The following is a 20697-nucleotide window of genomic DNA, read 5'->3' on the forward strand; positions in this document are numbered from 1 at the left end:
GAAAAGAATTAGTGAATATCTTCCTAACAGTTACAACCTTCAAACAAACATTTTTGAATCACTCTTATTTTCTCTTCGCTTGTGGATTCATGTTTTACAGATTTTTGAGACAAACCTGCCGGTCTGAACGAAAATCGACATGTTTCGGGAAAACAAGTGATCGCCAGCTGCCGCCGCCATTTCCGCTTTTCAAAACAAGAGCACGCAGACTTCTTTGAGCTGTTTTATTTCCTCCTTTAAGTAACGTGCGCTACGTCAACGGTTGTTAGATATGAAGTGACAGAACCTGGTTAAGGTCTTTGATAGTTTGGCTTTTGGTGTTGATATTTGTTTTGTTAAGAAATTACATATTACAATTTTATTGTTCATTGTTAATAAGCAGGCTAAGCTAACGTTAACTGCTTAACCGAAACCCGTTGCCAGGGTAACAGTAAACAGTCATGTTGCAGACTGAGGGAGTGAAAGGTTCTGACATCCCATACTGATGAAGACTGATTGTAAATAGACCACATTTCATACCCATACGACCTGTAAAGAGATACCTGCTGTCATTTCTTTACCACTGAGTTTATTGTAATCATTCAGTACATTTGCTGTTTACAGCATAATTGGTATTTTCTACATGTAGGCTATAATCAGTTATCTTCATTTGTCCTGTTCAGTCTCTGGAACAGCCAACTCATCTCTCACAGGTGGTAGTAGTATGGAATATGTCATAATGCACTATATATAATAAATAAGTGAAAGAAAGGTTACAAGGTTCATGTATTTATTATTTGACACAGGGCTGTATAACAAGAGGAAACTCCACCACTAAAATTTTTTTTATTTTTATGACATCTTATTTATTCACTCATTTACAGTATATAATTTTGTTTTGTTGAGTGGAATAAAGGGAACGGCAACTAGCACATCTCCATATACAATGATATAGATATCCAGTCAGAGATGACTTAAAATAAAGATAAATATTAACATAGATAATAACATTGTTAATGTTGAGACGTTAGACTCAGTGCTATATTTTACAAAAGAGGTTTATTCAGAAAGAATCAATTAAACTCATCATGCAAACATACAGTATACAGAAAGAGCTCACTGTAAATGTGCATTTAATGACATTTTACAATTTTGCTACCAGAACCAGTTATCATGCGTGAATGTACATAGTACACATCACACCTCATCCTACAGAAACTCCTCGGTGGTGTTTTTTTTTTTTTTAACATTTTCTTATTTATTATTCTTATGTTGAAATTGTTTAATTCATTCATCAATGTACAATGCCAGTTAGCAGCTTGCTAATGCTAATGCTAATGAAGTCATGTTCAGACCCAGAAGTCCTACTTCCTTAATTCTACATTTATAATCAAAGACTGTTGATATAGGTACAGCTTCTATATATCACCAGTCTATATATAAAGACAATCAGTCTATATATTATCAGTCTGTATACAGGGAACATATAGAATCTGTGCAGCGGGTGGACGGAGAGCTGCAGTGACAGCTCCGTCCTACAGGTGGCGCTGCTGTGTTCTATCCGGGCATCAGACAGAAGAAGAAGAAGAGCTGCCTTGTGTTTCCGGTCTGGATTGGATGACGCTCCACTGAGAGTTTCTGCTGCGGTTTGATCAAAGTCACCGAGAGGAGGTAGAAACAGGTAAATTCACCTTTTATTGCTCCGCAGTTGAAGCCGTCAATGTTCCCGCCGCGGCCACTGACGCTGTTCTGTCTGTTCACCGCGGCTAACTGAGCTAATGGCTAACCTCCACTCCCTCAGCGCTGACTGCTAACGGCTAACTGCTAAGCTAACGTTAGCGCCGTAAACAGCTGACACGGTGTTGATTTAAAACTGATCAGCTGATAAAGGATTCATCGGTGTATTTATCGACCCATGGATGTGATCAGAGGCGGGTTGAGGTTGAAACGATGGATCTGAATGTTTGTTGAGTTTTGTGGCTTTTAAGAAACAGATTGAGCTGAACACGTTGAGTCTGAACTGAGAATGAAAACAATCCGGTTCAGCTCCTCGATAGAAACCGATTCAACGCCAGATGATCAGAGTGGTTATCGATCCGTTACTGGAGTACATTTAATCAGTACTCATTAGTATTATTGATTGTTGAGTAAACTTTAAAGCTGTTTGGTATAAATCACCTGAAAACCAGGAAGAGCTAAAAGCCTCTTCAACCTTCAGGTTATCTTCACCTCACACCTGTGCACAGACTCAGATGTAAATCTTTATTTAGATACTCCGGAGAGCTGTCCTCTGACTGGAGGGTTTTTCCAGGTGAAACACCTGCTGTCTGTGCTGAAGGTGGACGAACATCATGTGATGAACAGGACTGAGATGATTGATCAGTTTCTGATAAATTGTAATAATAAATCTGTTGATTGTTATTGTCTCCCCTGAACAGGAAGTGTGTGGCCGTGTGCTGCTTCCTTCCTCAGCTGACCTGTGACTCACTGAGCGTGCTCAGTAGGAGGGTTTCCCTCCACACACAGTTTCTGTTGCAACACACACACACACACAGTAAGTCTGCACCTTCATCACTAACATTAACACGTCAGACAAAACAACATTACAGTGTTATTGATGCATTCACTTACCCAGTTCTGTGGTTCAGTGTATTTCCTGTCAGCCCATGTGACTGAACCCACCAGATCCTGATGCAATCTCAGTGTTTAGACCACGTTTAGGTTTGGTGTCAGTGCGTGTGTGAATTATTCTTCTGTGCTCCTTTTAGACCGTCGTCATGGTGTTAGCCGACCTGGGGAGGAAGATCACCTCCGCGCTGAGGTCCCTCAGCAATGCCACCATCATCAATGAGGAGGTAACTGACACTGGAACCAGGTGAACGTGGCCTCGGACGCCTTGAGGTCCTGAGACCATGTTCACCAAACCGAACTCCTAAAGACAGTTTAACATAAAGTCTGTGATTGAAACTTTTCTGTTGAATTCTTGTGGACCTGACTGTGTTTAACAGAGAAATACTTTAGTACCGTTTAATTTTATTTCATAATTTTGCTTTATAATTATTAAATAATTAGTAGTAATTAGTTAAGAATTGAACACATTTGCACCTTAAAGCCAAACTGTTGTTCACTCTGTGTGTAAAAACATACGTATGTATTATACACATACAGTATATACCTGTATGTTTTTGTACCTTTGTGAACCAAAGACGAGCTGTTTGTGTTTAGAGAGTGAAGGTAAAAGCTCTGAGGTCAGTGAACATCTCAGAAACAGCACCAGGTGCAGGTGAGATCTGGACTGTGATGGTCTCTGTGTGTTTCAGGTGTTGAATGCCATGTTAAAGGAGGTGTGTGCTGCTCTGCTGGAGGCCGACGTCAACATCAAACTGGTCAAACAGCTGAGAGAGAACGTCAAGTGAGTCCTGATCCAGGATCCAAACCAGAGTCCTGGTCTAAGATTCAAACATGGTTCAGTTCAGCTGCAGTGACTGAGCTGAGTGTTTTTTGTCCCTGCAGGTCTGCCATAGATCTGGAAGAGATGGCCTCAGGTCTGAACAAGAGGAGGATGATCCAACACGCCGTCTTCAAGGAGCTCGTCAAGGTCAGATCATCAGGCCTGGAGAAGTCAGGGAATTAAATAATGAGAACAAAAAAGACATTTTAATTATTTTAGCAATTAATAAAACTCTTGTTACATGTGAGTGTTTTACTCTGTAGGTGATTACATCATGAAAACAGAGAGTTACCTCAGAAAATCAAGAAATTAAACTTTAAACAGTAGAAAAAACTCGAGTCATTAGTAAAAAATAGTTTTATAGTGTGTAATGTTTAGAAATGTGTGGACCCTGTGTGTACTGTGTGTATTTAGTATCTTGTTTGTGTAATCAGCTGGTGGACCCTGGTGTGAAGGCCTGGACTCCCACTAAAGGGAAGAACAACGTCATCATGTTTGTTGGTCTGCAGGGCAGCGGGAAAACAACAACCTGCTCGAAGGTAACGTGACACACCTGGCTCCACCCCCCTGTTATTGGGTATATTTTGACACAGGCGCCCCCTGCTGTCTGTCTGTTCTCACGCCTCTGTGTTTGCTGCAGCTGGCGTATTACTACCAGAGGAAAGGCTGGAAGACGTGTCTGATCTGTGCTGATACCTTCAGAGCAGGTAAACACCACCTGATCACCTGACTCTCTGACCACCTGATCACCTGACTCTCTGACCACCTGATCACATGACTCTCTGACCACCTGATCACATGACTCTCTGACCACCTGATCACCTGACTCTCTGACCACCTGATCACATGACTCTCTGACCACTTGATCACCTGACTCTCTGACCACCTGATCACATGACTCTCTGACCACCTGATCACATGACTCTCTGACCACTTGATCACCTGACTCTCTGACCACCTGATCACATGACTCTCTGACCACCTGATCACCTGACTGTGCTTCAATGGACGTTCTTTCTTTCTTCTGCAGATTTTATTTACACTTTAAAATACTAATACTATAATTCTATTTTTGATCATTTTGAAATATTTCAACTGGTTTTTGACGTAGAGACATTGAACGCACCACTTGTCTGTTGTTGTCACTGAACTCAGACCTCTTCACACACAGTTTTCCTTCCACACTAAACCAGACTCCATTCGTCATATTAACTTTATCACATTAGTTCGGTTGTTTGGTCACTGAACCTGCTGACAGACGTTTCCTGTCAGGTGACATTTGAACTGCTCACAGCGCAGACGCTTCAGCACTTCCTCTCAAACGCAGCGAGCACAAACATTTCCTTCAGTACATGATCCTCCTCTCTTCTTCAGGTGCCTTCGATCAGCTGAAGCAAAATGCCACCAAAGCCAGAATCCCCTTCTACGGCAGGTGAGTCCCTCCTCAGCTCACACAGAGCGCCCCCTGCTGTCTGCTCGATCTTAACCCTGCGTTGTGTTCAGTTACACAGAGATGGACCCGGTGGTGATCGCCGCCGAGGGCGTCGACAAGTTCAAAGGCGAGAACTTTGAGATCATCATCGTAGACACGAGTGGACGACACAAACAGGAAGACTCACTGTTCGAGGAAATGTTACAAGTCTCCAACGCTGTGGTGAGTAAATGAACGCACCAACGCAGGTCTGTAGTGACGTACCTGAACGCAGCGCCACAGGTCTGTAGTGAGACTGTGCCAGTCTCAGGTGTGTTTCAGCTCCTACTGATGTTTCTCTGCGGATGTTTCCATAGCAACCAGACAACATTGTGTATGTGATGGACGCGTCGATCGGTCAGGCCTGTGAGTCTCAGGCTAAAGCCTTCAAAGACAAAGTGGACGTGGCGTCCGTGATTGTCACCAAATTGGACGGACACGCCAAAGGAGGAGGAGCCCTGAGCGCGTAAGACCATAATCCTCTGCTGCATGATGATGTCACAGTACTTTCTTAGGTAGGACTGTTTGTTTACATTCTTCTACGTGTGCTGTTTCCTGTCAGCGTGGCGGCCACCAGGAGTCCCATCATCTTCATCGGCACGGGGGAACACATCGACGACTTCGAGCCGTTTAAGACTCAGCCCTTCATCAGCAAACTGCTCGGTAACCATCCTCACCTGAGCTCAGACGCATGACACCTGCTGGTCAGAGGTGGTAACGACGGTACAGAGTCAGTCAGATACAGTCGGACAAAGTCGTAAAGATACAGTCAGTCGGTGATGATGATGATGATGATGATGATGATGATGATTACAAACCACCAAACATGGTCCCTGGAACTTTTTAGTCATCCAGATAAAGACCACATTAATCAGTCGTCGTCAGTCCTCTGCACAGAACAATAAATTAATCCTGTTTCTAAGAGTAAGCAACATGTTGTCTTGAGTGTTGCCGTGGAAACCTTCAGTAACTCCTCCTCTTCCTGTCAGGGATGGGAGACATCGAAGGACTGATCGACAGAGTGAACGAGCTCAAACTGGACGATAACGAGGAGCTGATCGACAAACTCAAACACGGTGAGAAATGACACAAACTCACTTGGTCAAAGTGCAGTGCATTGTGGGTATGATGACTGACCTGTGACCCTCTGACCTCCAGGTCAGTTCACCCTCAGAGACATGTACGAGCAGTTTCAGAACATCATGAAGATGGGACCCTTTGGACAGATCATGGTAAACACCTGCTGCATGCTAGCACCTGGCACACACCTGGCACACACCTGGCACACACCTGGCACACACCTGGCACACACCTCTCACACGTGAGACTGAGTCATATGATTTAGACTCAAATCACGGGCTCTAATTATATATAATATAATAATTCTATTATCGTGTTCAGGGGATGATTCCTGGCTTCGGTACAGACTTCATGAGTAAAGGAAATGAACAGGAGTCGATGTCAAGACTGAAGAAACTGATGACCATCATGGACAGCATGAACGACCAGGGTAACACACACACACACACACACACACACACACACACACACACACACACATACTCAGAGTTTTCTGGACAGAATCCAGATCCACAAAGACAGACTGTGGTATGAGAAATAAAGGGGATGTGATGATACCACAGCCTGACCCTCACTGGTTTCACTGGTTTCACTGGTGTAGAGCTGGACAGTAAAGACGGGGCCAAGCTGTTCAGTAAGCAGCCCAACAGGATCCAGAGGGTGGCTCGGGGGTCAGGGGTCGCGACCAGAGACGTCCAGGAGCTGCTGACTCAGTACACCAAGTTTGCCCAGATGGTGAAGAAGATGGGGGGCATTAAGGGGCTGTTTAAAGGTAAGAGGGGGGGGGGGGGGCAAGTTTTTAAAAGCAGAAGAAGAGCAGAGCTGAACATGTCTCTTTTTTCAGGAGGAGACATGTCCAAGAACGTGAACCCGTCTCAGATGGCCAAACTGAACCAGCAGATGGCCAAGATGATGGACCCCAGAGTCCTGCACCACATGGGTGAGACACCTTCTAATCAAACACCAATAATCAATAGTCATCACTCAGCTGATCCGCCTTCAGAGAAAACTCCCATGATTCACTCTGTCTTCTCTCTGTTCACATGGTTTCAACAGCTGATCCTAACTAGCCTGTGTGTTTGTTTTAAGGTGGAATGGCTGATAATGATGAGCCTGCGTGTGTTTGTTTTAAGGTGGAATGGCTGATCTTAAGGAGCCTGTGTCAGTGTGTTTGTTTTAAGGTGGAATGGCTGATCTTAAGGAGCCTGTGTGTTTTTTTTTTTTTTTTTTTAAAGGTGGAATGGCCGATCTTAACGGGCCTGTGTCAGTGTGTTTTTTTTTAAGGTGGAATGGCTGATCTTAAGGAGCCTGTGTCAGTGTGTTTGTTTTAAGGTGGAATGGCTGATCTTAAGGAGCCTGTGTCAGTGTGTTTTTTTTTAAGGTGGAATGGCTGATCTTAACGGGCCTGTGTCAGTGTGTTTGTTTTAAGGTGGAATGGCTGATCATGAGTGTGTGTTATTATTTTTTTTCAGGTGGAATGGCAGGACTTCAGTCCATGATGCGTCAGTTTCAGCAGGGAGCCGCTGGAAACATGAAAGGCATGATGGGATTCAACAACATGTGACCGCCAACCAATCAGCTGCCTTAACACATTAAAAAAAAAAAGTAAAAGCTCCACCTCCTGACAGGTACAGGTGGAGGGGGCGGGGCTTAGAGAACGAGCACAGGAAGTGTAGAAAGACAAAATAAAAGGAGGACGTTTGTCCTCTGCTGCTTTTCACCAACAAAGATCTGAGCTTTTAGAAAAACACCAGAAGAAGAAAGGTGATGATTTAAAAGAGCAGTTCAACAGTTTCAGATGAGTTTGACCTCTGACCTGGTGAAACATCTGGAACATCTGGCCTCCAACAGAACTGTTGGACTGCTCCTTTAAACAGGGAGGAAGAGGAGGAAGATGTTTAAACAGGGAGGAAGAGGAAGATGTTTGTTGGGCCTTGTTAATTTAATTCTGTATAAGATGTTTATGTATAAGATTTAAACAGAGCAGAGTCAGTCCTGATTGGACGAGCTGATGATGATGATGATGATGATGATGAAGATGACATTAGTTAGTGACAGTATTTTTGTCATATAATAAACATTTGTATTGCACCATTTTAAACCTGCTGAGTCTTTATTTCACTGTTTGTTATCATGTTGATGAAATAGATCAGACAGTAATTTATAGATTTATGATTGTAGACCGACCCCCCCCCCCCCCCCCCCACCCCGACGATTATTGGTCAATATTAAGAAGACTTCAAGAAGCTTTATAGAACTTCAGATTAGTTTGGTCCAAAGCTGATCTGCAGGCTGACGTGTGAATTTTCACCTTTGAGCCTTAATTACAGCACTTACACGTTATTTACGATCATATGTTTCTAACGCAATACTTATAATAATAATAAACATAAAAACATTGATTAAAAGTTCCATCAGGACTCTGAGGGTTTTAAATCGGGGTCACTGAAGTAATCACAGCTGATCCCGAGGGAACGTGAACGTGTGACGTCATTATGGTTTAACCTGATTAGTTCAGACTGTGACTTCGAGAAGTTTCTGTCATGAATCTTCACCTCTGAAAAATTTAAGATATTTTCTTCGGACCCCGGGTGAGGCTCCTACAAAGATCTTCTATTGGTACGATGACTCACTCGGACGTAAACAGTGACCTCTGCCTCTGATTGTATCGTTCTTACAGTTTTTCAGACTTATTTGTGTTTATTGTGTAGTGTTGTGACTTTCTTTGTTTCATCATCTCTTCGCATCATATTCAGATTTCTTCTCACTGAGCCTCGTTATGTTCAGCTTTTTTCTCTGTGACACTGTAACTCCCTCCCTGAGGTTGTGTCTGTGACTCATGGGAGCTGTAGTTGTTTAATGCTAACTAGAGAAACTTAGTTACACCCGTCTGTACCTGTAACATGAGATGCTGTGTCAGTATTTTGGCTGCCACTCGGTCAGGAGTGTGGTTCCTGAATATGGGTCAGAGTGAACCCCTGTGTTTTTGAGCTCTCTGATTCCTGACGTGGCGACGGGCCGCCGCCATGTTGTTTTGCTTCGTTGTCAGTGCAGAGCAGCGGAGGCAGCGGAGCGGCGGTAAGTCCCTGATTTACCTTCATACACACTCTCACCTGGGCTTGACAGACCTCCAGCCTCACCTGGACTCCGTCAGCTCACCGGTCTGTTGTGTCCTGCACCTGTCACCTGTGTGACGTTAATGACACTGCAGTTTACCTGCGGAGTTTAGCTGCTGTTAGCTGTGAGGCTAACTGAGCTGAGCCTGCAGCCTGAACTCTGGGAGAAAAACTCTCATGATTGTTTATATTAAAACTTATGTTCAGGTGAGACACTGATACAGGTACCTTTACCCATCCTGTGTTAAGGTACCTGGTGACGTAGCAGCTGTTGTTCATTCAGACTGGACTTTAGATATCAGCTGATGAATGAACTGATGTCATTGATTATCAGCTCTGATTCATTATCAGCTCTGATTGATTACCTGTAGCTCTGGTACCTGAGCGCTTTGGTCTGCAGGTCTTTAGATCTGAATCCAGGAGGGTCGCTGCAGAACCGACTCAGGTCCAAGTTCTGGACCAGAAAGAGACAAACTGAAGCTGAGAAATATTTCAGTACAACGTTTTTATTTTACATCACGTGTGGCTGGTTTTTATTTTATCTGTGACGTAATGTAATGTCTGTCTGATTTTGTTTTACCTGTGACGTGCACTTGAACCTGCCGAACACCTGAAGCAGAAATTCATGTACAAACTAACCCCCCCCCCCCCGATCCCTCCCAGCTTTTACCTGACAGTGTGTCTGACCCCTCCCCGAGTCCCTGCGTTGCCATGGCGACCTTCCCAGAGTACATCGCTCAGAACGAGGAGCGTGACGGCGTGCGGTTCAGCTGGAACGTGTGGCCCTCCAGCCGGTTGGAGGCGACCCGGATGGTGGTCCCGGTGGCAGCTCTGTTCACCCTGCTGAAGGAGAGACCGGACCTGCCCCCGATCCAGTACGAACCGGTTCTCTGCAGCCGCGCCACCTGCCGAGCCGTGCTCAACCCCCTCTGGTATGCATCACTGCACACATGTGTGACTTCATCGACAGAGGTCAAAGGTCACAGACAAGGGCCAGAGGTCACTGCATATCACAGATTAGTGTAGCTCTGTAGAGTCTACTGCCTGTCTACCACCTACCACCTGTCTATCACCTGTTTATCACCTGTCTGACACCTACCTGTCTCTGTGTGTTTCAGCCAGGTGGACTACAGAGCCAAGCTGTGGGCCTGTAACTTCTGCTACCAGAGGAACCAGGTACAGTTGACAGGTTTACCTGTCAATCACAGGCAGATGAAGAACCTTCAGTTTAACTATAACATCCTTGTTCTTGATATATTCTGACTTTTTGTTTGTTTGTTTGTTTGTTTGTTTGTTGTGCTTCAGTTTCCTCCGTCCTACGCTGGGATCTCTGAGGTGAACCAACCAGCTGAGCTGCTGCCTCAGTTCTCCACCATCGAGTACGTGGTCCAGGTAAGACTCGCAGACAGGTGCAGACAGGGAACACAGACAGACACATCCTCAGACGTGTAACCCGGTCTGGTCTCTGTCCTCAGCGAGGTCCTCAGATGCCGCTGGTCTTCCTGTATGTGGTGGACACCTGTATGGAGGACGAGGACCTGCAGGCTCTGAAGGAGTCTCTGCAGATGTCCCTGTCTCTGCTGCCTCCCACCGCGCTGGTCGGACTCATCACCTTCGGACGCATGGTCCAGGTCCACGAGCTGGGCTGTGAGGGAATCTCCAAGAGTTACGTCTTCAGGGGGACGAAGGACCTGAACGCCAAGCAGCTGCAGGTAGATAACAGGACTAACTAACTGGTCAGGATCACAACTAGGTCGAACGATGTGTTGTTTCACCTGCACAACTGAGTGAGGTGGCTGTGATGTCACAGTGTTTCAGAACTGTACAGGTGTGGGAGGGGCTCTGAAGCTAACACTGTAACATATACTGCTGGTAGTTAATGGCACTAACTAACACTGTAACTTACACTGCTGGTAGTTAACGCTGCTAACAAGTTGTCAATCTCTGGTGACTTGCAGGAGATGCTTGGTCTGACCAAACCTTCAGCCACCCAGGGACGAGGACCTCAAACAGCCCAGCAGCCTCTGTCCAACAGGTACACACACACACACACACACACACACACACACACACACACACACACACACACACACACACACACACACCAGAACCTGAACTGGGGTCTTGAGTTGTGGACTGAGGTGTGTGTTCTGGTTCTGCTCCGGTCCAGGTTCCTGCAGCCGGTGCAGAAGATCGACATGAACCTGACCGACCTGCTGGGGGAGCTGCAGCGCGACCCCTGGCCCGTCACTCAGGGGAAGAGACCTCTGCGCTCGCTGGGCGTCGCCATGTCCATCGCTGTGGGCCTGCTGGAGGTGAGGGGGTGGGGCTTTTGGGTGGCGGTGTTACAGGTTGTGGTTTCAGCATCATGTGGCGTCATTACAGAGTCTCATCGGTGTGTTTTTTTTTTTTGTTTCTCTTTTACCCACAGTGCACCTTCCCCAACACTGGCGCTCGGATCATGACGTTCATCGGCGGCCCAGCGACGCAGGGTCCCGGCATGGTGGTGGGAGACGAACTGAAGACGCCCATCAGGTCCTGGCACGACATCGAGAAGGACAACGCCAAGTTCATGAAGAAAGCCACCAAGGTGAGCGAGAGCTGACACTGAGGAGGTGATTCTAGTTCATCCTGTTTTGAAAACTACAATATGAATAAAACCGTGTGTGTGTGTGTGTGTGTGTGTGTGTGTGTGTGTGTGTTGTGTGTGTGTGTGTGTGTGTGTGTGTGTGTGTGTGTGTGTTGCAGCACTATGAGTCTCTGGCTAACAGAGCGTCCACTAATGGTCACATCATCGACATCTACGCCTGTGCTCTGGATCAGACCGGCCTGCTGGAGATGAAGTGCTGTGCCAACTACACCGGGTACACACACACACACACACGCACGCACACACACACACACACACACACACACACACACACACACACACACATGCACAAACACACACACACACACACATGCACACACACACACACACACACACACACAGGTTGCACGTCAGTATTTTTTGTGGTGACATAAACTGTGGACGTTATAGAGAGATTTCATGTGATGTTAATGTGTGTGTGTGTGTGTGTGTGTGTGTGTGTGTGTGTGTGTGTGTGTGTGTGTGTGTGTGTGTGTGTGTGTGTGTGTGTGTGTGTATATAGAGGCTACATGGTGATGGCCGACTCCTTCAACACATCTCTGTTTAAACAAACCTTCCAGAGAGTTTTCACTAAAGATGTCCAGGGTTCTTTTAAGATGGCCTTCGCCGCCACGCTGGAGGTCAAGGTATGAACGCCGACTAACTGAGAACACGGTGGCCACGCCCCCTGGTCACCTGTGCCACAGGTGAATAAACTGCTGCGTTCTCTGTTTCAGACGTCCAGAGAAATCAAAGTGTCGGGAGCGATCGGACCCTGTGTGTCTCTGAACGCTAAAGGACCCTGTGTCTCTGAGAACGTATGTAACCACCAGCACACAGATGACCTTTGACCTTTGACACTTTCGTTTCCAGGACAGGTTCACAGGTGTGCTACAACATGTGTGTTACAGGAGATCGGCACCGGAGGAACGAGTCAGTGGAAGGTCTGTGGTTCGGATCCCAGCACCACGCTGGCTCTTTACTTTGAAGTCGTCAACCAGGTAGGAACACCTGACCTCTGACCTTTAGACAGTGTCAGCAGCTGCTGTGAGATCAGTCTGAGTCTGACTCAGTGACTCATGATACTGAAAACTGCTGGTTAATAAAGTCACAGCATGAACAAACCTCACACATCAACAGACAAGGCTTTTTAATATTAGTCCAAACCAGTGATGATGTCACAGTACAGGATGATGTCATTGTACAGGATGATGTCACAGAATTAGTACATTTTAATCATCGTGGTTAACAGGCGCCGGCTGTCGGTCAGATAATAAACTCGTCCCTGTCCAGTGTGACCATCAGAAAAGCAGCAGTTCTGAATGTACTACACTACATTACCCAGAATTCAGTCTGACTGTCACAGGTCGCCCTGGTGGTGTGACGTCCCTGCAGACTCCCCAGGTGTTCATGATGAAGAGGCTGTGTAGGTCATGGTGGTGTCGGTGTGGGCGTTTTTGGTGACGACGGGGGAAGCGTTGAGGTTGTCGTTGTGCTGATGCGATTGGTCGTGGGCAGGTGGAGGGCGGAGCTCTGTGGGCGTGACTCCAAAGGCGTCCCAGGGCACCTCCGAATAAACCTGCTGACACTCAGCCGCACCGCCGCCCTGTACCGACTAGAGACACACGGGCAGACAGACAGAAGTCACCATACAACATGACATCATCATTACATGACATCATCAACACAGCATCATGGTGTTTAATCGCGCCACAGAAAATCTTCTCTCAGAGGAAACACCAGAAGAAGCTGGACTGAGGAAAGATCTTCACAGTGAACGTAGGACACAAGTTCTGTCTGGATTTAAACTTGAGGATGTTGATGGCGATTGGACAGTTTCAGGTCACATGACATCTTTACTTACGTCTGCGTCATGCAGGTGATCCAGGGGTTGAGGGCGGCGCTGGTCAGAACCAGCCAGGCAGAGAGGGCGGAGGTCACGTCGGGACTCTGCTGACCGGTGAAGGTCTCATACAAACACACTGAGATGTAGGGCAGCCAGCAGACCAGGAGACACACTGAGAGCAAGACAGGGACAGGACCAGGTGACCAGGTGACCAGGTGACCAGGTGACCAGGTAACCAGGTAACCAGGTGACCAGGTGACCAGGTGACCAGGTGACCAGGTCAGGACCAAACAGAAGAGTAGAAGAATAGGACTAGAGGTCTGGGGACCTTCGATCCATAGCTGAAACCAGCTGACTCTAAAATACGGTGCTATGACATCATAAATATGCTAATTAGCACATTACATCATCTAGCAACATTTAGCATCTTTAGCTACTTTCCACTGTCAGTAGTTGTTTACAGGCTCCACAACAGGTTTCAACCAGGTCCTCAGACACGGTCCAGATGGATACTGGGTTTGGACCTGGTCTTGTTCTTTATAAGAACAGCCGCTGAGGTTCATGGGTATTGTAGTGTTTAGAGCCGGCCACCAAACAGCTGTGGTTATGACATCACTGTCGCTGTAATGACAGTGAGTCATGAAGATAAACATCGAGGCTGATCCTCAGAGTGACTTTCAGCTCTGCTCAGGGTTTATCTTCACATTCGACATGGCTTCTCTGCTCTCGTTGTCATGGTAACGTGCACACACGTTTTACGACCAGTCTTCATGTTCTGTCAACATCATCAGTGTGGTTTATAACCTGAAGCTCTGCTGCTCTCACTTCTACTGTCTTATAATCACTGTTAAGTTACTGAAACATACTTCCTGTCCAGATGTTTCACAATAAAAGACTTTCATGTAGCCGCTGGTAAGCTTTTAATATGAAACATGTGAAACCAGCAAAGTAGAAGCAGCTGATAATAATTATAGAACTGAATGTGACGTGGCGTCTTTAGCATGCTAACCAGCATGCTAACCATCTATTTATATACCATCTGATTGGCTGACTGTAATCTACTGATTCCTGATTGAGTTGATTTTAGATTCAGACGGAGTCTTTGGAGGTTTTAGGAAACTGGAATCTCTAGAATTTAAAATACAACTGAGTTTGAACAAAGTTTTTACAAATGGTAGAGTTTGAATGGGCAGGTAGGTCGTGTCAGGGACCAATCAGAACAGAGCATGAACTCACCTGAGGTTGTGATCATCACGATGGAGCTCCTCAGGTAATTGTTGGCAGGAACATAGAAGCAGTGCAGCTCGTTGCACATGAACGTTCCCCTGCGGGCCTGTTTCCTGGCCACGTAGACGATGTATCCGTACAGAGAGCACATGGTGAGGATCGGCGCCACGATGCCCAACAACATCCACAGCACCACAAAGTACCTGTTCTCAGGTGTGAAGCTCGGGCAGCAGAGGAACCGCGACTCGCTGTAGACGTAGCTGCCGAACCCCAGCAGCGGCAGGGCGGCATTCACCAGACAGAACAGCCAGACCAGGACCAGCACCGCTCGGCTCCGCCCGGGCGTCCAGATGCTGCGGTAGCTGAGGGCGAAGCAGATCTCTGTGAACTTGTCTACAGTCACCCAGGTGAGCGAGTGGATGGAGGAAGTCTGCAGGAGGAGGAAGATGAAGCCGCTGCCCTGACAGAAGGCGCCGGTGCTGGGGTATCCGGAGGGCTGGGACAGGCTGTTGTGGGCTCCGAAGGGGATGGTGGAGAGTCCGAGAGCCAGGTCACTGAGGCTGAAGCTCAGGACGAGGCCCAGCGTGTCTGACCGGAGCTCCTTGTTGAGGAGGAGCACCAGCAGCAGGAGGAGGTTCCCACAGACGGAGGCCAGGCTGGACACAACCATCAGGGCAGCATACAGCGTCCTCAGAGCGTCCGCCATCTTCACAGGACAGGAAGTATGTCACTGAGGTTCTAGTCTAGGTTCTGTGGTTAGACTGGTCGGACTGGTGAGTGACCAGTGAAGGGTAATGCCCACTAAGACTCGACCTGTTAAACATATAGAACCTCATAATGTCATAAAGAACTTCCACCTACATGTTGCTGTTGACAGTGAGCGACGTCACGTCAGCTCCACCTGCTTCCTCCTCTTTCACTAAATGTGTTTTGGCTCCAGGACGAAGTTTAAATCCAAAACCGTTCCTCTAGAACCCGACGCTAACAGAACCAAAACCTCCTCTGAGGTCCAGACCTGATAGCTGGTTGGTTGGACCTCAGTCACCACGGAGATGTGATCATCCAGGTTTAGAGTCTGAGTCACAGCGGTGAGACTGAACCCGAGTGTGAGGTGAGAATCAGCAGAAACACACTGCTGGTCTGGACCTCAGCTGCTCTGACGGACCTCAGGGAGATGAAGGTCCAGGACGAACTGGTTCCTCAGAAACCTGATCCAAAAAACACCTGCTGCATGTTCTGTCCGTCTGAAGTCCAGGTCTCAGATCCAAGTCCAGATTGCTGATAGAAACAGACTGCAGTCCTGCAAAGCTGGTTGGTTGGACCTCAGTCAGCTTTGACTTTAATGAGTTACCGTGGTTCTGGAGCTCTGAATGTTGAATCCACACGTCATGTCCAAACTTCCTGGAACTGGATCGATCTGATCAATATATTAATTATAGAATCCAGATTTCTCACAGTGACAGTTTAGAGATCTGGATCTAGATCAGGTTTGTGGTCTCTCAGCGAGCAGAGACTGAGACGTCTACCTGCAGCTGCTCGGCGGAGGAGTCCACGTCCACGTCAGTCCTGTTCAGTCCTCTCAGAAAAACTCTCATGTCCTCTGGAGTCAAAGGTCAAAGGTTAAACCAGCTGCTCGGCAGATGTTGCTCCTGTTGTCGTCGTTGTCGTTTGAATCTGATCCGAGACCATCAGAGTCCGATCAGCTCTGAGTCTGAGGACGGACTGAAGGAGGCGTGTGCTGCTGACTCTCCGTGTGTGTGTGTGTGTCTCCAGAGGCAGTGTTGCCGTGGTGCACCTGTCAGTCACCTGCTGAGATGATGGTGAGAGGAAACATACACACACACACACACACACACACACACAGGATATTGGATGTTCAGGTAGTGTTGACATTGCAATCACCAGATAACTGTGTGTGTGTGACTCAGGTAATAACAGGTGTGCAGGTGTGTAATCATCATCATCCTGCTGCTGTTGAGCCTCAGATCCGCTGAGGGTTCAGATGTGAGGCAGCCAATCAGAGAGCAGGGTTCTGACCCGCAGTTTTTTTAATGTTATATTTCAGTTTCATGACTCGGAGTCATTCAGACTTCAAGTTGCTGGTGTACACAGGTGTACACAGGTATACACAGGTGTACACAGGTATACACAGGTATACACAGGTATACACAGTCAGGTGTGCAGACGGGTATTTTTGGTGGGATTCTAACGTTCTTACACCAGTAGGAAAAACGAACTGTCCTGATCAAGTTATTGACAGATTATTGATCAGCAGCTCCACCTGTTAACCCTCTTTCTTCTTCTTCTTCTGTTTGTTCTGCAGCACAACGCTCCGATCCCTCAGGGCGGCCGTGGAGCGATCCAGTTTGTGACTCAGTACCAGCACTCGTCAGGACAGAGACGGATCAGGGTCACCACCACCGCCAGGAAGTAAGACCACACACACACACACACACACACACACACACACACACACATAGATGAGTCATTCTCTGATTGGCTCTTACACAATATCACATCACAACTCAGCGTCTCCTCCCCCCCCCCTCCTCCCCACAGCTGGGCAGATGCTCAGACACAGATTCAGAGCATCGCGGCATCCTTCGATCAGGAGGCGGCGGCCATCTTGATGGCGAGGCTGGCGGTGTACCGTGCGGAGACAGAGGAGGGGCCGGACGTCCTCAGATGGTTGGACAGACAGCTCATCAGACTGGTAAGAAGACCCGGGTCAGACTCCGGATCTGGACTCAGGTTCTCAGACTGACGTGTTAAACTTTGTTTCTCTTCAGTGTCAGAAGTTTGGAGATTATCACAAAGACGATCCGAACTCCTTCAGGTTCTCCGAGACCTTTTCCCTGTACCCTCAGGTGATCCACATCCCACAGTCCTCTGATCCACATCCATGTCTCACCTGTGTGTCTGTGTGACCTGCTTCACTTCCTGTGTCTCACCTGTGCGTCTGTGTTTCAGTTCATGTTCCACCTGCGGCGCTCTCCGTTCCTGCAGGTGTTCAACAACAGTCCAGATGAGAGTTCATATTACAGACATCAGTTCAACAGACATGACCTGACTCAGGCTCTCATCATGATCCAACCTGTGCTGTATGCCTACTCATTCAACGGCCCACCTGAGGTACACACACCTGTGCACACACCTGTAGACACACATTCAACAGACCAGCTGAGGTATTCTGGGGCAGATAACAGACTGAGAGTTCAGAAGAATGTTGAGGAACACAACCTTTGGGTTATTGACCAGTGGATTGATGAGTGACTGATCAGAGTGATTGATCAGTGACTGTGTGTTTCAGCCGGTCTTGTTGGACAGCAGCAGCATCCTTCCAGACCGGATTCTCTTGATGGACACGTTCTTCCAGATCCTCATTTACCATGGAGAGGTACACACACACACACACACACTGAGACAGACTGAAACATCAACACACACTCAGTTATTAGCTTTGTTTCCATGGAGACCATATCCTGTTTCTGATGGTAGTTTTAAAGGATCGTGTTCATAATTCTGAGACATAAACATGTGCTACGCATCAATATGTACACTAACTACATTAATATAATGAACTATACAGCTATATACATATATACACATATATATTTACAAAATCAGACGACAACCAGAATCACGTGATGTAAGTGAATTTAAAGAGGTGGAAGGAGGAAGTGACGTGGTGTGTCCTGCTGTCAGACTGTAGCTCAGTGGAGGAAGGCTGGATATCAGGAAATGCCCGAGTATGAAAACTTCAAACACCTGCTTCAGGCTCCGGTGGACGACGCACAGGAGCTGCTGCACACTCGCTTCCCCATGCCGAGATACATCGACACGGAGCATGGAGGCAGCCAGGTGAGGGCGCTGACACACTGATAGACACACCTGTATATTCATACATGTAATATCACATTATTATTATTATCACAATTTATGTATTATATATCAATATGTACGCCATATATTACTAATACATAAATAAACTATGAATCATCAACATGTGTACTGAACATCAGTATAGGGGGATAGATAAAGTATATATCTATGTATATACATGTGTGTACATATACAGACATATATAGATACCTTCATACATGTATACATATTAAGATCACACACACACACATACACACACATACATCAGTATTATACCATTACATGACTTATACTTCAGCATATCTACCTTACATCATCCATAAATTAACTTGTATATACATCAATAATCCTTCGTGTGCTCACATACATCAGTAACAACTGATGAGAGTCTATACGATCATTTTTATGTGTTGACATGTTCATAAGTTTGACTGATGATGTTGTCCAGGCTCGTTTCCTGCTCTCCAAAGTGAACCCCTCCCAGACCCACAACAACATGTACACCTGGGGACAGGTAAGACCCTCACCTGAACATGATCCTGAAGTGAACCTGTGTTCAGACTCATCAGTGTCGGTGTTGATATGACACCAGTGTTTAATGATGTGTCCTGTGCAGGAGTCTGGAGCTCCCATCCTGACGGACGACGTCAGTCTGCAGGTGTTCATGGATCACCTGAAGAAACTCGCTGTCTCCAGTGCTGCCTGATCTCACCTGTCCTCACCTCACCTGCCTGTATTATGTTTACTGTTTTGTTTTGCATTTGCTGCCTGAGTTCCCAACATTATTATTACCTGTTTCCAGCCAGCCAGCCTGCCAGCCAATCAGCAGCAGGTTCAGAACAACGAAAGCCAATAGTGACGTTAGCTCTAAACCCTTAGTGAAGACTGCTGGGGTTTTTTTTTTTTGTTTGTTTTTCAGTTTGTTTTAACTGACATAATGATGAGATGATGAGAAGTCGTGAGTGGACAAAGCTTCGTTTTAAAGGACCACATCAGCAGTTTTACATTTTTAAGCCCATTTATCGCAGTGAACTTCACATCACAGCCTCAGGTGACATTTACTGTCATTTTACAATCATCTACATTTATTCTCTTAGTTATTTAGTCTCATTGTATAAAGATGATATTTAAGAATATTTACATTTGAGAAGAAGCCATTAGAAGGTAAAACCTGTAAACACCCTGGTTTGGTCCTTTAAGAAGTTCCATTATAACAGATCACATAGTTCCTGCTTGTCACCAGCAGGTGTCAGGCTTCAGACGGGTTTGTGTTTTCTGTCAGTGACGAGAGATCAGAGCATCTCTGCTGACAGAAAACAAACAAGTCATGAAACAGCAGTCTGATGGGAACATGTCGACTTTGTGTTCGTCCACTTGCTTCCTCTACAGAGTCTCTGATGTGTGGGCGCTTGTCAGTGTTTGTTTGTTGAGTTTCTCTTTAAAGCTGTACAACACTAAAAGTCCTGCAGAGAAAAAAAAAGACATGTTCATGTTTTCCTCAAGGTCTGTCTTTATTTTCATGTTTCTAATAAAACTCTGTTGAGGAGAAGTTCTCTGTTTCTGTCCCAGTACAACACTGACGCAACAGGAATCAATACTGAACAAACACACATACAGTACGTTTGGCACAGTGTTTAATAGTGAATTTTGGGATATGAATATAAATTATTTATTTAGTTTTTTATATATTTAGTTTTTTATTTGATTTGATTATTAACGTTTTAACAGTAAAGAAAGAGAATAAATTGGAGGTTAAAGGAATGGTATGTTAACATTTATTTTTAAACTCCCGTTTAATGATCTAACAGCATAATTTATATAATATATATATAATTTATCAATGAATTCGGTTATATTTTTTTTACTAATCTAAAATATGATTTTTTTTTTATAATTTATTCATTTAGTCAGTTTTTGTGTTCTAGATAAATGTTGACATTTTCACATCTGTTTTTCTCTCGCATGACCGAACGAAATCTATGAGCTTTCAAATTACATGTGCGCTCGTTTTTATTT

At 46.0% G+C, this 20697-nt stretch overlaps 3 protein-coding genes across 3 annotated transcripts; 2 read left to right on the plus strand and 1 right to left on the minus strand.

Moving 5' to 3' along the window:
- Positions 1 to 1545: 1545 nt before the first annotated feature.
- srp54 (signal recognition particle 54) lies at positions 1546 to 8075 on the plus strand. The gene is made up of 17 exons (XM_056394234.1): positions 1546 to 1660; positions 2418 to 2533; positions 2748 to 2834; positions 3300 to 3391; positions 3493 to 3577; positions 3865 to 3969; positions 4071 to 4137; positions 4805 to 4862; positions 4934 to 5084; positions 5219 to 5367; positions 5464 to 5564; positions 5891 to 5977; positions 6060 to 6133; positions 6303 to 6411; positions 6583 to 6753; positions 6826 to 6921; positions 7454 to 8075. Exons 3-17 carry the CDS (start codon positions 2757 to 2759, stop codon positions 7543 to 7545), a joined length of 1515 nt encoding a protein of 504 aa, XP_056250209.1. The 5' UTR covers positions 1546 to 1660; positions 2418 to 2533; positions 2748 to 2756; the 3' UTR covers positions 7546 to 8075.
- A 926-nt stretch (positions 8076 to 9001) lies between these two features.
- Positions 9002 to 19526, plus strand: sec23a (Sec23 homolog A, coat complex II component). Its single transcript, XM_056394075.1, has 20 exons — positions 9002 to 9059; positions 9761 to 10029; positions 10216 to 10273; positions 10403 to 10489; positions 10573 to 10809; positions 11056 to 11132; positions 11268 to 11412; positions 11529 to 11687; positions 11846 to 11961; positions 12250 to 12373; positions 12464 to 12544; positions 12638 to 12727; positions 17123 to 17229; positions 17359 to 17512; positions 17589 to 17666; positions 17770 to 17931; positions 18110 to 18196; positions 18505 to 18660; positions 19130 to 19195; positions 19298 to 19526. Exons 2-20 carry the CDS (start codon positions 9809 to 9811, stop codon positions 19385 to 19387), a joined length of 2295 nt encoding a protein of 764 aa, XP_056250050.1. The 5' UTR covers positions 9002 to 9059; positions 9761 to 9808; the 3' UTR covers positions 19388 to 19526.
- LOC130180517 (histamine H2 receptor) lies at positions 12736 to 16169 on the minus strand. Its single transcript, XM_056394076.1, has 3 exons — positions 14809 to 16169; positions 13591 to 13744; positions 12736 to 13341 (listed from the first exon to the last, which is right to left on the minus strand). Exons 1-3 carry the CDS (start codon positions 15503 to 15505, stop codon positions 13158 to 13160), a joined length of 1035 nt encoding a protein of 344 aa, XP_056250051.1. The 5' UTR covers positions 15506 to 16169; the 3' UTR covers positions 12736 to 13157.
- Positions 19527 to 20697: the final 1171 nt, after the last annotated feature.

Source organism: Seriola aureovittata, chromosome 13, assembly GCF_021018895.1.
Source record: "Seriola aureovittata isolate HTS-2021-v1 ecotype China chromosome 13, ASM2101889v1, whole genome shotgun sequence".
NCBI lineage: Eukaryota > Metazoa > Chordata > Actinopteri > Carangiformes > Carangidae > Seriola > Seriola aureovittata.

Bases quoted from the DNA above. Each gene is read 5' to 3' on its own strand.
- sec23a (XM_056394075.1), top strand. From the start codon at position 9,809: ATGGCGACCTTCCCAGAGTACATCGCTCAGAACGAGGAGCGTGACGGC. The intron at 11,413-11,528 runs GTGAGGGGGTGG...TTTTACCCACAG, and splicing joins TCGCTGTGGGCCTGCTGGAG to TGCACCTTCCCCAACACTGG. The intron at 19,196-19,297 runs GTAAGACCCTCA...TGTCCTGTGCAG, and splicing joins ACATGTACACCTGGGGACAG to GAGTCTGGAGCTCCCATCCT.
- LOC130180517 (XM_056394076.1), bottom strand. From the start codon at position 15,505: ATGGCGGACGCTCTGAGGACGCTGTATGCTGCCCTGATGGTTGTGTCC. The intron at 13,745-14,808 runs GTGAGTTCATGC...TCTTGCTCTCAG, and splicing joins CGTGATGATCACAACCTCAG to TGTGTCTCCTGGTCTGCTGG. The intron at 13,342-13,590 runs GTAAGTAAAGAT...GTGTGTCTCTAG, and splicing joins ATCACCTGCATGACGCAGAC to TCGGTACAGGGCGGCGGTGC.
- srp54 (XM_056394234.1), top strand. From the start codon at position 2,757: ATGGTGTTAGCCGACCTGGGGAGGAAGATCACCTCCGCGCTGAGGTCC. The intron at 2,835-3,299 runs GTAACTGACACT...TGTGTGTTTCAG, and splicing joins CCACCATCATCAATGAGGAG to GTGTTGAATGCCATGTTAAA. The intron at 5,085-5,218 runs GTGAGTAAATGA...ATGTTTCCATAG, and splicing joins TACAAGTCTCCAACGCTGTG to CAACCAGACAACATTGTGTA.